General features: G+C 48.3%; 1 protein-coding gene across 15 annotated transcripts in view; it reads right to left on the bottom strand.

Annotated features, from left to right (window-relative positions):
* Window positions 1–17,752, bottom strand: part of FAM110B (family with sequence similarity 110 member B) — a 180,837-nt gene that overhangs the window by 28,961 nt on the left and 134,124 nt on the right. For 6 of the 15 annotated variants that reach the window (XM_049103729.1, XM_025477784.3, XM_025477786.3 and 3 more), the window contains one exon: window positions 8,259–11,174. The exons of the other annotated variants lie outside the window; for them this stretch is intronic. In XM_049103729.1, the coding sequence (XP_048959686.1) occupies window positions 9,729–10,856 (1,128 nt within the window). In that variant the 5' untranslated portion in view covers window positions 10,857–11,174 and the 3' untranslated portion in view covers window positions 8,259–9,728. Of the gene's footprint in view, window positions 1–8,258; window positions 11,175–17,752 lie in introns of those variants that run through there. 15 annotated transcript variants of the gene reach the window in all.

The raw sequence follows: 17,752 nt of genomic DNA, 5'->3' as shown, positions 1-17,752 counted from the left end.
GTGTCATCATTTTCTTCCAAAATAAAATGCTCAGGAGCTCAAGTCCTTAAAATGATCGAGAACTCGGTAGGGAAATGATGCGCCTGCCTGAAACATTTGGAGTGCCTGGCTGCCAGAAGCTCAGATGCACATAAATAACTCACCTGGCTGCTGCTCTCCATCTATTATAAAATAAAGGGGGGGGGGGCAACCAGAACACATTAAGCATGCCTAGAAATCCTCGAAAGCCTCAAACTTATTTACACTTAGGAAGGCAAAACATGCTACCCCAAGCATCTAGGAGGCAGTGCGATGAATGCTCTCCCTCCCGATTTCCTTTTTCCCAGTTGATCTTCCATATGTTCTCAATTACCAGCCACCACAGTTTCATTCAGTTGAGAGAGCAATTGCATTCATGCGTGGCTTGCCTTTTTTTTCTTTCTTTCTTTCTTTTTTTTTTTTTAATTTCCCAGTTAGCAGAATTTTCAGAGAACAGGACGGTGAGCCCATGGTTGAGAGGTCAGTGGGCAGAAACAGGCTAAAATGGGAGGTGTTTCTGAAGCAGATTTACCTCAAGACAGTCTGCCAGGAGGGCCTCAGTGTTTTATGCCCGGTGGTGCTTACCTTGAGTATGTATTCTTTTTTTTTTTAATATTTTATTTATTTATTCATGAGAGACACAGAGAGAGGCAGAGACACAGGCAGAGGGAAAAGCAGGCTCTCCACGGGGAGCCCAGTATGGGACTCAATCCCAGGACCCCGGATCACGACCTGAGCCAAAGGCAGATGCTCAACCATTGAGCCACCCAGGGGCCCTGAGAATGTGTTTTCATAGAAAAGGCAAAGTTTTGTATTTAGGCAAGGAAATGAGGCATGTTTATTCCTTGAGACAAGGTCAAGATAAAGATCATGCATTCTTAGATGGTCGTCCCCGCCCCCCCAGCCCCCAACCCATCCCAAGTCCTAAGTAGAGCTCCTCACTGCTTTGGGCTATGGTCAGGAGGGAGAAGGATACTTTCACTTCTTCCTAAGGTCATTGCGCAATGAATGAGAAATTCTTGCTTATAAAATCCTTTTATGCAGAGAAGTCCATATTGTGGACTTCCATGACCTTAAATGTACTGCTGTTTCTTTTCTTTTCTTTTTTCCAAAAACAAATACTAGGACAAGAGACTCTTAGAGGCCAACTCCAGTTCTCATTAGTAGAACGACAGTGTCACAGTTAGAGACAGGAAGGGCAGAAGGACAAGCTGATGAGGGGGTTCCGAAGCCACGATGTGGGATCAGGTGAGGAGGTAGGTTTGGAACCCATCCCTTCGCTCCAAAGATTCATATTATTTGGCATCCGTGTGCCAGGCACTGAACCAGGCAAAGGGGGTAGAAGAATGCCCACCACCGACAATAACTTAACCAATAGGAGGATTTCAGATTGTGCTCAGTGCCTGGAAGTTAATAGCAGAGGATAGAGATGAATTAATGCTCGGAATGGACTTAGAGAGTGGCAGGAAGGGGATGTGGCAACTGAAGTGAAATCCCAAAGGAGCAGTCGAAGGCGAGGGTGGGCTATCAGGAGGGATCAGGGTCTGTTGAGGAGGGCACCAGATCCCGGACTCCGGGGTGGGGGTGAGCGGAGCTTGTGTTGTTCACAGACATGAGTGGGAGCGGAGAGAATGGGGAGTCTTGGTGTCGGGGGCACCAAGGCCGTAAGGAGACACCGTCTTACAGCCAGAGGGGAGGCATTTTTTAATTTTGTCACCACCACCGAGGAAAAACACTGCGGGGTTTCAAGCAGCGAAATGACCCTACACGCTCTTGGTTTTGCAAAGGGCACCTGCGGTTGCTCGATGGGATTAAATTGAGGGGAGAGCAGAGTGGAGCACCCACTCAGGGGCGACGGTGGTGGTCGTAGAGCAAGGTCAGGGAGGCCAGGAAATGGACAGAGATGGCAACACGTTGCCACTCTCTGCCTGCTGTGGTTCTCGGCACTGGTGGGCGGTCCCCCGTGGGTTTTCATTCCCGAAAATAAGACTCCAGGGGCTAGGGATGCCTGGGTGGCTCAGTGGTTGAGCGTCTGGCTCAGGTAGTGAGCCCGGGGTCCTGGGATCGAGTCCCGCATCGGGCTCCTTCCCCCACGGAGCCTGCTTCTCCCTCCGCCTGTGTCTCTGCCGGTCTCTGTGTCTCTCATGAATAAATAAACAAAATCTTTAAAAGAAAAAAGACAAGACTCCGGGGGGGGGGCGGGCAGCGCTTATAATTAGGACTCCCAAATGTATCAAAAGTATTTTCCAGGGTCTGACAACTCTAGCATTTGCCCTGTTTTCCATTTAGTGACTCTGAAAGTTGATTAACTGTGATCTTAGAAAGTCTGGAATTTTAAACCTGCTTAAGAATCATCTGGAGGGTACGGGTTAAAGAGGCAGGCTGATTGCTGGGCCCACTCCTCATGATTCTGACTCGGGATGTCTAGAATGGAGCTCAGGAGCTTGTATTGAGAACCTCAAGGAAGTCAAATACAGCACAGTTTGAGAAACAATGTGTCAGGGCTGGTCCTTCCATCCTGCCTTTGGAATAATAGGGCAGTCTTCTGAGTCTTCTTGGTTAGTTTTCAACTGAGACAATAGTCTGGCTGGGCCAGGTTGTGCTGCAGGACAAAATAATGCCCCAAATCACTGTGGCTTACAAGGACAGAGCTCATCCCCTGGGGGTTACATATCCATTCCATGTTGGGGGTGGAGGGCCCTGTTCCACACTGTCCTCATTCAGGATCCTAATGGCAACTCTAATGGGAACTCCGCCTTCTGGAACTTTGCTGGCTGCCGCGTTTGAGGGAAGAGAAGATGGAGGATCTGGGGACTGGCTCCTCCCTACTGTAACGTGCTCACTTCCATTTATGGTTCCTTGGCCACACCTAACGCTTTGAGGTGTGAACATGCAATCCTCTTGTGAGCTGGAAGGAGAAGCAAATGGATCTTGGAACCAATGGCAACTTCTGCACCCGAGGATACAGGAGGCAAAAATCAGGCTAATAAAAATGGTCCCTAAGCTGTCGAGGAATACAGGGCACCCATGGACAGTGGAGTTACTAAAAGAACATGAAAATAGTATTTCCCAAGTTGCTAAAAGCTTCTTTAGAGAGATTTCTTAATCTCTATTAAGTATTTGATATCTGCTATGGTTAAATAGAAGAATAGTTAATGTGTATTAATAGAAAATCTCATTAAAATTTCTTTAAATATCTGATAGTTTTTGAGGACAAGGAACACCGCGCAGAAATAATATATATTAACTAAGTCATGTGATGGAATTGTTGGCGGTGCATAGTCCCACCGTTCCCTGGCCCCGGTGCTTATCCGGGGTAGTGGAGCACTAATCTCCCTGTTCTAGCGCCATCACATCCGTGTCAAGGTCCCACCAGCTCACTGCTCTGCACCTGTTTCCTCCTCTGTAAAATAGGATAGAGAGGGATAGTGGATCACTAATGTCCCTCTCAGAAGAACCCAGAGGCTTCAGTCCTGATGCGATCAAATATGAGAACTAGTTTTGAGTCACTCACTGTATGGAAGAATCACAATCCAGAATACACAGCTGTGTTTTAAGCTTCTGGGGAATGTTCCCTAACACATCTCACCTGCTCCAAAGGAATGAAAATGGCTCCCACCCTCCTAGATGCTAAAAATTCATCATGTGCTTTAATAACATGGGTTTGCATTTCACTCTTGCCCCTCATGGGACGTGTGCCTTTAAGTTGCTCAGCCCTCAGATCTCTTATCGCCAAAATGGATTCTGATTTGCTTCTAAAGTTCTTGAGAAAATGAGATGTGACAAAGGGCTTAGCATCAATCTAAGACATACTAATAGTTGTTTCATGAATGTGGAATGAAAAAAATGTCCAATTAGTGAATATATCATTATTATTATCATAGCTTTGTATGTTGGTGTACACTTGGCCACACTGTGTGACAACCTGTAATGTTTCTGGAGACTCTTTCTACTCAGAGAAGAATCTTTTTATAGACTGCATTTCCTTCACCAACTAGAACTCACTCAGGCAGCTGGTACATAAAATGTCAGTGAAGAATTTGGTCCCCATCAGGCCTTGTCTGCCATCCCACTTGCCATGACACCATGAACCCAGTATTCTCTGAATTTTTGTTAACCCCGCACCTCATTCTAATGTTCCCGAAAACAGCTCTCTGTGCTCCCATAGCCCTGAGGTCAAGGGAACACACACATCATATGAGTTTCTTTCTGTTTTACAGATGAGGGAATGGAGGCAAAGTTTTAGGCAGACGGATCTCAGTTATTGGAGGAAGAAGTTTCAAAAGGCTGCTGAGGCCCATCTCCCTCTGGCTTTTCCTTCTGCTGGGGTTTCTGCCAAAGCAAGGGGGTGTGAGTTGAACATATGAGAGAAAATCTCCATAAAGGGGTCTCGTTCAGGGCCAAACATACAGCCACCGGGCCTGTGGTCCTTCACAGTACCGCTCTTGGAAGCCTTGTGGAAGCCAAGAGAACTCTCGGTCATCTTACAGGGCTAAGTGGACAAGGCAGGTTTCACATTTTCAAAATTGCAGTGACATTAGTCATCCATTGTGAGTGAAGGATCTATTCATTTCCTCAGAGCGTCCTTAACCTTGTTATTCTTTCCCCAGTGCATCTTCTGGGGAAGGACACACCACGTGCCTCAAGGACCACAGGAGCGGGTGATGCTGATTCACCAGATCGCCACAATGTGTTTCCCGATTGTTGAATTGTGGGCAGACATTTATCTCTGTTTACCCTTCTAAAAGTCCTTGGCCAAAAAAGACAGGATGTACCTCCAAAACACAGCATGCTCAAAACTGAAAGAACGCCATGCTAACAGCCTTGCCTCTTTGGATTTAGCCTGCTCTACGTTACGTATCATGGAACAGCTGAAGTCTTTTTCTAAATTTTATTGGGTGCCATTTTGGTAAGAGTGAAATTGTTGAAATACTCAGTGTTTGAGACATGTCTGTATATACAGGCAGCAGATGAAATGAACAAGATGAATTTAGGAGCACTTTGGATTTAAAGTACAAAAACACACTCTAGTCTGCCTTTCTCTGTCTTGAGCTGGGCTGTGGCAGGGAGAAGGGGTGGAGCTGGAATCGCAGTATGGAGTTCAAATCCCATTCTGCCACTTACTTCCTCTGGGATCGTGATTAAGAGGCTTCACCTCCGTGGAACTGAGGTTCTTCACCTGTAAAATGGGACAATAACTATACCTTGGGACAATGGGACAATAACTATACCTCATTTTTTTAATGTTTTTTTTTTTAAGATTTTATTTATTTATTCATGAGAGACACAGAGACAGAGGCAGAGACATAGGCAGAGGGAGAAGCAGGATTCCTTCGAGGAGCCCAATGCAGGACTGGATCCCAGGATCTCGGGATCACGACCTGAGCCGAAGGCAGATGCTCAACCACTGAGCCATCCACGTGTCCCATCTTGGGTTCGTTTGATAACACTTACAGAGTAACTAGCACAGGACTTAAAAGCCATAGGTTAAAAAAAAAATCCAGTCAACACTTAGTAAGCACCTGCTATATATACTCTGGGCTGCTGTGCTATGTACTGGCCGACTCTGGGATCACAATTCACATTATAATCATTAGAGATTTATGAATTATTAGGACAGATTTTTTTAACCTGACAGAAAATCGTTTTGAGGAAGGTATACCTTTTAACAATTTAAACAAAGGCACTGTTTAAAGTAGCAAAGGCTGGGCCCATGGGCAGGGCAAAAATTACTAGGTAATGGGAAAAGGCAACACAGAAATGCAAAAATCTCACTGGTTGATAGTTGTGTTGAGTCTCAAAGAACAGAAGTCTGCAAGGTCAAGGAGGAAGGAAAAAAGCATCACTCACAGAATGAAAAGCTACTGAAACTCAGCAGTAGTGATGATTTTTAAAACATGTCCAAAAGTTCTTTGACATCCCTTCCTTTAAGAGATGAATTCTAACTCTCCTCTCCATGAGTGTGGGCTCTATTTAGTGATATGCTCCACCTGAGCATGGTGGAGGTGTGTGACTTCAGGTACTGGATTGTCAAAGACACTGTGGCTCTCCCAATGCTTTCTCTCTCGGGTCACTCCCTTTAGAGGAAGCCAGATGCCACGCTGTAAGGTCTCTTGCCACCATCAAATGATTCATCTTGGAATTTTAGCTTCTCCAGCCCCAGTCAAGCCTTCAGATGATGCAGCCCCCACTGACATTTTGTCTGGAGCCTAAGGAGATGCCCTGTGCCAGAATCATCTGACTAAGACAGTCCAGGATTCCTGACTCACAAAAAGGGAGATAATAAATAAGTATTTATCATTTTAAGCTTTGGGGAAATTTGTTTTGTAGCAATAGATCACTTAACATAGTGGCAAAGAGCTCCTAAAGGAAATTTCCTCTGCTTGGAGCCTAGGGGCCTGGGGACACAGAAAATAGGGTCTGAAAGGTAAATCCTGACACTCTCTGATAAGAAGTAAATATTTATTCTTTCAGCAACATACTCAAGCTGGAGGATGTTTTTACATAGAGAAGTGACATGATCAGAGTTGATTATGTTATCTCTGGCATGAAATGGCGGGGAAAGGAGACTGGCTGGGGGCTAAGCATCCCCCAGTTAGGAGGTTACAGGAACAATAGTTTAGGTAGGAGAGCCTGAAATAAGACTCTGGCAGAGGGGGTGAATATTAGGAGGACTTAAAATTTGGTGGTTTTCAGTACTTAGGGCCATCCTGTGAAATCACGCTTCACTCTGCACTGTGTCAGGGAAAAAGTATGCTGAACTACATGACAACTGAATATTCCTGCCGACATGATCATTATCATCACACAAACACACACACACACACGAGATACTTTTCATGCACTAACAGAATCAGCACTTGGTAAAAAGGACTTCACAATTAGGAAATGTCTCACTCTTAGGATTTAATATTAAGCCTTTGACACAGTCCTGTATACCAACTCTAATTTCACTAACAAAAAAGAAAATAATGAGCTCCCCCTTCCATAAAGGGAACTAGAAGGCTCACATTTGTCCATTGTACAAATAAGGCCACAGAGGATTAGACTGAATTATGGTGGGATACAGATTGAACGTGGTTTTGAAATGTTAAAACATTCAACAGAATCCATGACTAAAACAGCATAGACAGTGACATTAAATTAGCTAAGAAGTGCTTGCCTCCCAAAAAAACTGGTTTCCTTATAAAAATGACATCTATTTTTGGTATCGCAGTAGCCCTAGAAAGAAACGGCTATCTAAATGCTAAGCCATAAATGTTTGAAATGGCCACGTTTCTGTCCTAATGGTGAGGGAAGAATGAATGAACTAAATGAAAGAAACCGATTTTTATTCTATTATCTTAACTGCACTGTGTCATCCCCACTGAAAGCTACATCTCCAAATGTTTCTTCCGGGAAGTAGAGCTCTAGTGGAACTGAACATTAATCAGAGAACCAGAAAGGATCCCAAGCCAGCAGAGTCAAGGAATCACATTTGATTTCCAGAAGGAAAAAATTTCAAACAGTAATAGTTGGGAATCTTACAATTTCTGCTTCTGAAGATATTTTTTAAAATAATGCTTTCTTTTGCATTTTACATAGTACAGGGAACTTTTGAAGAGGTGTTAATCTTCAAATAACTTGATTCAAGAGATACTTGAATACTCTGCGTCCTAATAAGAAGACATAAGATCTGTCTCCCAAGAGGAATGCTGTTCTTCTTAAAAGTGAGCATCTACATTCCTCGAGGCAGAGGCTATTTGTTGCCCAAAGCTGTCCTGTGCCTACCATGAGGCCTGAAAAGGGGGCCACTCGCCAAATAACCTGTTGAAAGAGGAACGAACGAATGAACGAACAAGTGGACAAATGTATGAACACGTGTGATGCTAATGCTGTTGGGCTTTTACAAATAAGAACATTCAAAGGTAGGTCTCCACTGCAAGAACTCATAAATATTTACAACCGAAGAGTCTTGCGGAAGACGTGAAAAATTCTGATGTTTAAGAAAAGGTAAAAATAACGCAAGTGCGAACTAAGTAAAGAAGAGGCAGCATATTTTAGGAACCTTGACGAAACCCTTTTAGCAAAAGCACACTGCCATCACTGTTCAGAATAATTGTGATATGGCCGAAGTCACTTAATGAGGGGGAAAAAAAATGTTCCTTCGAGACTATCAAAAATCTGCTTTCTGGCTCACAGTCCAGAGTCCACCTTTTCGGGGCCGGAGCAAAGGAAAGGACAAAGAGAAACCACCACCATTAGTGCCTGCACCAGAGCTATTTATTAGCATCACTTTTTCTTTTTTTTCTTAAAGATTTCATAACAACTGAAGTATGTACAAAGTCTTACAGCATTTACACACCATAAAAAGTTGCCTGTTAGCTGATGAAGTCTAAGGTAGCGCTGCTGAGAGGTTCAGAGCAGGACTACAGAGCAAAGGAGCAGACGGCTACACGTTTCCCTCCCGGCCACCGCACCACAAGTGTCAGCTGGTCCACAGCTAACTAACCACCCGCAAGACAGGTTACTGGGGAGAATGGAAATAAGTCGATAGAGACCAAAGGGTGGAAGAGCTACATGGCATGGCATCTTGCTTCCACAGCTTTCTAGCGCCGTAACACTAGGAGGAGGATAACATATGCAAGACAACACAATCGCACTGCTCAGATACGGTTCAGCTATGAAAGGTATTATTCCCTTTTACGTGGGAGGTTCTATACCGATGTGGCTGGTGTTCCCATTCGTGTTCATGTCTTCCCATAGCTCGACCCTGCACAAGCCCCCAGCGCCCCTCTCCCGAGAAAACCAACAACACAGGGAGGGAGGGAGAGAGGGAAGAGAGTCAGCATAGAATTAGTTCTTGATCAAAAAACAAACGACTTTTTTTTTTTTAAAGACATTTAGTATCAGCTTTAGGATGGCCATTCCCATCAAATGATTAATAGTAGAACTTTCGGAATCAAGCCAAATCAGAACAATATCAACAAAACCCCCCAACCCCCTCCCCCCAAACTCTTAGATTTAATTACCTTCATGGTTTCTGATTGTCTTTCCCTGGGGGTCAGTGTTACACAGAAGCACCAACATTTACACACTTAAATCGGACACAAAACGTAGCGCTGAGGCCCCAACCATCACTTTACAGTGAGTGGCGGGAGAACTCCAATATGCAAATGATGACCATCAGGCTCACGGCTTTCTTTCTCAGAAACCGTTGGCCTGGTTCTCTTTTAGGTCAGTCACTGTTATCTGTCTGGTAGCGGATCCCACTGATTTTCCCCACTGTTTCGGTCTCACGCGTAGGCAAATTGGCTTTTTATTTCAAAAAGATTCTACTCTCAACTTAAAAGCCAGTTGATAAAACTTTTAATTAAGACACAATAGCGCGGGATATAAAAACACAAGAACCACATAAATATCGAAGAAGTTGTCTACCGTTTTCGTGTAAACAGTTTTGCTTAAGATCGAAGCCCTACTCGGGTTCTGGCCTGAGGCCCTGGGCCGGTGGCGTCGCGTTCAGCCGGGCTCTGCAGCGAGGGTGGGCTGGTGGGCGCGGGAGCCAGGCCAGTCCCCATGTTGACAGGCATGCGACTTGGAAACATTGCACCACAGGCAACACAAAGAGAGCGGAGAAGCTCACGACACCTCGAGGAGACCTCAGGACCTTCACGACTTCGGGTGCGCGGACAGAGACCCCCCCTGGTCCCTCCTGGGCGCGCACGGTCGTCTTACACGTGGGAGACCTTCTGTGACTCTCTAGCTTGTTTGATGCTATATAACCACTTGATGATCCTAGCATTTCTTTCGATGGCAGAGATGCCGTAGGGCACCCGGTCATTGGCACTGTCATCGTTTCTAAGGTCACTGTTACTGTCCTGAGACTGTTCGCAGTCCGAGCTGATCATGCTTGCGCTGCGGAAGTTGAGGGAGATGATGTCGGAATTAGCCCTTGCAAAGTTCTCCATGCCCAGGTTCTCCAGCTCCTCGGGGTCCAGTCCGCAGTAGTTGAAGAAGCGCTCCACGTCGGCGTCCACGCGGAAGTACCTGTCGCTCAGGTCCGACTTGGAGCGCTGCAGCGAGGGCCTCCGGCTGACCCCGCAGGCGGGCTCGGCGGGCTCGGCGGCCTCGGGGGACTTGGCGGCCGCCACGGCCACGGCCGCGGCCTTGGGCTTGGGCTTGGGCGGCAGGGGCGGCGCGGAGCTGCTGCAGGGGATGGCGCGCAGGGGCTTGGCGCTGGTCGCCCTGCGCACGTCCGAGGAGCTGTGCGAGACGTGCAGGAAGGAGTCGGCCGCCGGCTCCGGCAGCCGCCTGCCCGCGTGGGAGCCGCCCTCGTGCGGGCTGCCGCGGCCCTGCGTGGGGAACACCTTGAGCGACTCGGCGAACGAGTGCCGGTGCGGGTCGGGCGCGTCGGGCCGGGGCGGCGGCCGGTTGCGCGCGCCCAGCTTGTGCGCCGAGCCCGGGCTGGAGCCCTCGGAGCTGTTGAGGATGTTTTTCAGGATCTCGAGCTTCAGGTTCTCGCGCTGCACGCCGCCCTCGGTCTTGGCGTGGCCGCCCAACACCCGCAGCGTGGGGCTGCCCAGGGCGCGCTTGGCGGCGGGGCACACGGGGGGCTTGGCCAGCACGGCCGGCTTCACGGGCTCCTGCTTGGCGTTGATGACCTCCTGGCTCTTGACGTACTTGGCCTTGTCCGCTTCCAGCCTCTCCACGGCGCTCAGCCTCTTGGGGTTGGGCTCGGCCTGCCGGCGAAAGTAGTCGGGCCCCTTGTTGAGGATGCGCAGGGGGACGGCCGAGGTGAAGGTGCCCGCGGGGCTGACCGGCTTCACCATGCTACCTGTCTGCAGGGTCTCGGTGGGCATGGCGGGCGGTCTCTCCCCGGCGGCCGTGTTGGATTCCGGTGCGCGCGCCTCCGGATGCGCCGAGCTGACACATGTACGCGAAGCACAAAGGGCAGCGGCCGGCGCCGGGGACCGGGGTGTCAGCAGGCGCCGCCGCGGCGCCGCCGCATCTCACGGCTCGCCCGCCGCCGCCAACGCCGCCGCCAACGCCGCGATCCACTTCCCCCCTCCCGAAGGCCACGAGCCACGAGCTCCCGGAACCGGCGCCGCTGCCTCCTTTCTTCTCCCCGAAGGATGTGGGAGTCTCCTCCAGGTCTTTGTGTTCGGCTGCAGGCAGAGCTGAAACACACAACAACCAACCGCGGGTTAGGACGGGCGAGTGACATCACGGCTGTAGCAACGGAGCCACCCGCGGCGCCCCCGCCCCCGCCCCCGCCCCCGCCGGCCCCGCCGCTCCCGCTCCCGCCGCTCCCGCTCCCGCTCCCGCTCCCGCCGCCGCTCCCGCTCCCGCTCCCGGGGCCCCGCAGCCCGGGCGGCCGCTGGGGGCGCGGGGGCGGGGGGGGCGGGCTGTCCCCCGCGGGGGCCCTTGCCGCCGCCTCCCCGTGGCTGGGATCCGCCCCCGAGCACGCCCGGCTGGCTTTCCCAGCACCAAACCCAGGCAATCCTGCATGAAGGTGCAAATGCGGGCTCGGCCGGGCCGGGCCGGCCGCGTTCCCGGCGCGCATCGCCCCGGGGCTCCCCGGGACTCCCCCATCCCGTGTCCGCTCGCGGCCGCCGCGGCGGGGAGCTCCGTCTCCGTCTCCGTCTCCGTCTCCGGGAAGCACGACTTCGGATTTCTCACTGCCCAATCTCTCGCTAACATCGGAAACGCGCACTTCGGTAACTCTCCAAAAACTGAGAAATTTGGCAGGAGATGGGACTGGCAGCAAAGATGAAGGAACTTCGCAAACGCACGTTTCAGTCCTTTTACTTTTGCCAACCAGGGTATCTGAAAACACCTTCTCCCGAAGCCCAAGACTAGGCATGGACTTCTTCCCCCTAACTACAAGGTTAGTTTTGAACTAAACAAGAAAACTTACAAATACCTCCAGATTAACCTTGTACCTAGATCATTTGATTATAAAAGTGCTCCATAGTTTTTTTACCTTCAACGAGCAGAAATCAAAAGTTTGCTTTGTGGTATGTAGTTCCCCAGATCCCCCCAGGGAACGAAGAATAAAATCTTAGGATGTCAACCACACCTAAATATGTTACTTTACAGAAAACTGGTATAATAGTTAATTATTCATGGCCTTACTAGTGATGGCTTTCTGAACACTTTGACCACCCCCTCCCTCAACCAAAGCCAGTCTAAGGGAAACATTTATGGATACTCCCAGGATAAATTTATAGGCTGTCTTTCTACTTCGTGCACAATAATATATGTAGCATTTTTCCAAGAGTAACTCCTCTGCCTCTTACTGCCGATGGAGAACATTTGTGAACGCATCAGCATCCCAGAGGGTAACTGGTTACAGACCTTTTCAGCATCTTTGGTTATGATTAGGAATATTAAGGGTAATATTTTCAACCAACATCACATAACTAATTTACAAAATAAATATAGTGGCTTTACTATAAAATCATCTGCTCTCATGGTAAGAAAATGGAGAGTCAATTAATAACAAGCTTGGAGGTGGGGGAGTGGAAGCCTGATAGTTCTCCCTTAACATCTTTTAAAACTTCATCTCCAAATACACCCATCGCCATGTTTTGCTAAGAGACAATTCCGGTAATCTGCAAAAGGATTTGTTCTAATAAAAATATTTTCCTATGTGAGCCTTGAGAAGCCCCAAGGCAATTCCTACATAATGACTTCCTTTAATTGTGCAGTTCTATTATGATACTTCAATTTAGTTGAAAAAGCCACCTCCACCCCCCTCTCATGAAGATTAAGCGAGATCGTTTCTTTGAACAAATTTTGAATGAGATGCCCGAGGGGAGCAGCAATTTCCCTGCGGAACCTTCTGCATTTCTTCATCCACCACCCTGGGCCCACCTGACCGGGAAGGTGAAATGGGGTCCCCCTTCACTGAGGAGCTCAGAGCCAGAACAGGTAGCAGAGCCTGGGCTCAGAGGCAACCCCACTGGATCACATCCGCAGTGCTGGAGAGAGGGCTGCCCTCCCCAGGAAGGGCCACGTTTTGGATGAGCTTCCCCAGACCCCTTCTCCCTCTAAATCATGTGGTTCTGAGGAGCTAAGAAGGAGTGGACTTTTTCCAATGTCAAAATGGTACATGGGACTATTGGCACGTGACTGCACACAGGTTCCTGCATTTACTCTTCTTAGGAAAACATTTCCTGAATGATGAGTTGTCCTTATCATATAATGTGAACTGGCACTGATGCCCATGGTGGCCTGTATGACTATCTTCCCTTCCAATTCCATCCTGCTAGGACCAGAAGTCCAAGAATCCCCCACCACTGACACAACTTCCCAGCATGCCCTGTCTGTTAAGATGGGCTCGGAGACTATCGGAACACTTAATAAAAATCGTTCCTCTCAACCCACAGGATTGATGGACACTAGTCTATTTACCAGGCAGGTGCATGTATCAGGAAGCTGACAGTCCTGCTTTCACGCTGTTTGCCTTCTTCATGGAAAAAAGGGCGTGAAAATGGGTAAACAGAGGCAGATGCCCCCACGAGGGCTCCTGCAGGAACTCCCAACCGCTCCAAGCCATCTAACCTTAGGGAGCAGTTTCTAGAACAAAACCAGTGTGAAAGGATTATGTTGGAAAGGTAGTGACTGTAACCACTTTCCACTTCATTTCCTTTTCGTTCCGCTCCTTCCCTCTCTCTTTTGTCTGTCATTCCCAATTTCCCTAATAATTTTCAGCACACTTATATTTACAGATGACTGTGTTCAGAGTTTAAAAGTTTTAATCTGGACCCTTTGGAGAAGGACAAGAAAAATCATCTTCCTGGAAGAATGGAAAGCATAAGACAATGCTAAAGAGGAACAAGTTGGGTGCCAGAGGATCTGTTTTAGCCAGCAAACTACCTACTTCAAAAATAATGAAGGTGGCTTAGGCTGCTTCTTTTTCTAATGCTTGTATAATCTCTAACTTCTCGTTTTTTTTTTTTTTTTTTTCTCAAAATGCTTAAACGGTGCTGCTGGGACAGAGCTGTATATTCCCAGAGTTCCGGAGTATAGACTTTGTTACGATGTAGACCAAGTACGTTTGAAAAGGCTGGTCAAAGGGTAGATGACACACCTGGCTGGATACCTGGGGCTACATCTTGATGCCATTGATGTGACAGCCAGGAACTATGCTCAGGGAGCACTGTGGCACATGGTCTCCCCGTACCCCCCCACCCCCGTCACTGTTGCAGCCCTTTCACCAGCCTCTGACACCCCCCAGGTGTGGCTAGGCTCTGATGAGAACAGGCCAGGAGAGGCTTATGTTTCCTCTTCTTCCAGGGAAGCAGAATTAGATCTCAGCTGCATAGGATTCATAAACAACAGTAATTATACAGTCCTGCTTGATCCCTAAGAAGGGGGAACATAAACTGGAAAGCGGGAGAAACTTTCACTCACAAACTATCTGGCTACATTCTACCCCATTTAATATCCATTTGAAAATTTCATAGACTAATAAAACGAACTGGAGAATGAAGCTTGGTGAACTGAGGTACAAAATGGTCCACTGAATCAGGGCCCGCCACGAACTCCACAGCAATCTGGCTTGGGGTGACGGGGGGCAGAGCCCTGCCAGCTCCTTTCCGATGGCAAAGTGGGGCTCCAGGGGTCACGGTTACCTGTGCAGGAGTCCTGCTCCGGGTGGGGAGGCTGAAGGGGCCCGGTGGCCAGGGACAGTAGGGGCCACAGACAGTGACTCCCACTCACACTAGCAGTTTCTCAAACCTGAATGTGCCTGAGCATCCCTGGGTTTGTCCTTGAAAGACAGGGTCCTGAAGTGGATTTGGGGTGGGGCCCAGGCTTCTGGGTATCTCGAAGATCCCGGGTGATGCCCAGGAAGCTGGTCCAGCCCTTGAGTGGCCAGGGGGAGGGGACAACAGCCCCCTGCTGTACTGACGAGCATCAGGTTAGATTCAAAACTTTAAAAACCAAAGTGGCCTGAATCTTTCCAACTCCAAACTTGCCAGCTGCTCACAGGGGCTGCTAGGTAACATGTAATGTTGGGAAGACCCAGCGCTCTAGGACCAGGAGTATTTGCAACCCTGAAGGCCGTTAGGGAGAGAAAATGAGCCTCAAAGCATATATTTTATATGAAAAATGCTTAAAGGCAAAGTTCCTGGAATCTAGGCACCAGGCACAAGGCGCCTCAAATGCTTCTGCAGTCAGGCTGATCACGGGTGACAGTGGCCTTCCGAAGGGACCCCCAGCTTAGGGTTGCCATAGGGACTGCCGCTCACCGTGGAGGTGGCAAACCCAGATGTCTGCAGAAACTCTCCTGATTTTAAGATTCATTTATGAAACACTGTGGGCCGAGTGCTTCTAGTAAGTAAAAAGCAAGCGCTAGTTGATGCTTAATTGGCCATTAAATTTTAAATAGGAAGAAAGCACTGCAGTTAGAGCGGGGACCCTGGGATTGAACATAGTCCCAGATCCACCCACAGAAGTTTCTTAAATATGTGAAGACTGTCCGTTTCCCACGTGTGTCACGACACAGAAAAGGTGGTAATGTCGCTGTCCTCTGGGAGTCTAATTCAACTTCCAATCATCAAACCTCTCAGCGTCGTGACCTTGTCTGTGACAATTGAAATGTGTTGAATTTGGTGAGCTTGAAAACGTCTTCAGGTCCAATGTACTTGGCGGCAAATGACAAAAAAAAGCAGCTGACCTTTGAGGTTAAGAAGGGTTCTTGAAAAAAAGATTTAATTTTCTAATATGTCTGCTCACAGAACACTGACGATATGTATAAAATTGTGCCATGTTGCTTTCTGATTTTTTTTTTTTTTTTGGTAATACTATTTGTGCCACTGACTTGAACTTGCTGGGAGGGTCACTCTCGCAGCTCTATTTTTGAATCCCACTTAAGGACAGAGAAACATCCTCGTCAATGAAGTAAAAATCCAGAGTTTCACTGACAATGTTAACTTTGGAATTCTTTACAAATGTAAGAGAAATGCCCCCACAATATATGAGTGCTCACTGAATGATGGGCTGTGGTCAGTTAGTACTTGTTGATGGAGCAATTAAGTGTCAGGTGTAAAGCAACAGAAAGTCATGACAATTTAGAAAAAAAGATCCAGCATGCATATGACAAGTATGAACTGAATAATGCTGGTGACAAATGTGGCAGGACTGTCCCAAAGGTGTCCTTCCCTACAAACCACTTCTCAGAAGTCAGATGAAGGGCGGTGAGGATCTGGAGTAAAGGCACGGGAGGCGGGGGCATCCACTCTCAAAAAGGCTGTCTACTGAGTTCATGGTACATTCCAGAAACTTCAAAGACAGCCAGTAGCTGGTGTGGAGTGCTAGGGGGACAGGGATCAGAGACCCACCAGTGGAGGTGGTGGGGGTAGAGGCAGAGTACAGGGAGCACGCTGGAGGGGAGTGAAGCATCAGTGACATGGTCAGATCTGTATTTTTAAGAAATCCCCCTGGTGGCAGAGCATGGGTGGCAGGAGAGGGGAGACAGAGGGACTGCAGAGAGGCCAGTCAGTACAGTAGGGGAGGGAGACCGTGGCCGGGCTCAGAGCAGCCACCTTTGGGTCTGGATCCTGCCTCAGCCCCGTAAAGGCTGAGTAACCTTGGGCAGGTTACGATCCCTTTCTGCCTCAAATTTTCCATCTCCAAAATGGGATGATGATAGTTCCCACCTCTTTATGGGATTGGAGAAGGCTGAATATGGGCACAGACGCTTTTCATTCACTAAACAATGATGAAGACGGTGTCTCTGGGGATGGAGAGAAGTGTGGACAATTTCAAGAGATGCTGGTGAGGTGCCACACTTGGGAGATGGAAGGGGTATGGAAGGCGAGGGGGTGTGCTGAGGCCGACTCTTGGCTTCCAGTGTGACTACCGAGGAGCGGTTTGTGGCGAGCTACACACTCTCCTTCGTCCTCTGCATGTCAGGCCTGAGCCAAACCCAACGACGGCAGCTCCTCCAGACCAGCTGTGTGCTCGCACGCATCTGCCCGTACCTCTGCCTCTGATGTTTTTTGAAGCAGCAGGGCCTCACAAAATTTGTCACCTTCATACACACGGCACCAAGTGAACAATCCCGTGGTTATCACAAAAACACTCCATTTAGAAGCAAAATGTATTCATAAATGAGGCTTAGTTCTGTGGGCTAAAGGAAGCAATGCCATTCCACTTGGAAGATACTCATTTATCCATTTTAGTTAATATGCCGTGTTTTCATATTTCCCTTCCGAGCGCATACTCATTTGTACTCGTTTCTTTTAATGCTGCAGAGTAACTTGCAAACAAGGCAAAAGCAAAGGAGTGAAATGAGAAAAGTAAATGGGGAAGTCACCAAAAAACAAAAACAAAAACAAAAAAACCCCCCACAGAAACAAAAACAAACAAACCCAGGCGGAATTCGCACAGTACTGACTGAACAGAAACTAAGAAACCAGAGGGCCAACCATCTGGAAGCATTAAGTCAAAGCCACGGCCCTTGCAGGGGCTGTACTTTCTCAATTACTGGATGACGTGCCTCGTGCTCTCTTATCGTCCGGTGGATCCCGCTCATCTGTAATTCTGACGACTGAATCTTCTTCCCTTTTGTGACCTCGGAGTTGCTGTCAGCATCAGCTCCCGGGCTGCAAGTGACACAATCTTCTGGCCGGCCACAGGATCGCTCTGTGTATTCTTGGAAGCCAGGGGCTTTTCCTACTAACATTTCGACTTTTGATTCTGGTAGCCTCGTCATTTTTGCAGTTTCGTTTTTCAGTGGGCTAGA

The sequence above is a fragment of the Canis lupus genome, chromosome 29, assembly GCF_003254725.2.
Source record: "Canis lupus dingo isolate Sandy chromosome 29, ASM325472v2, whole genome shotgun sequence".
NCBI lineage: Eukaryota > Metazoa > Chordata > Mammalia > Carnivora > Canidae > Canis > Canis lupus.
This window is presented reverse-complemented; position numbering and strand designations above follow the sequence as displayed.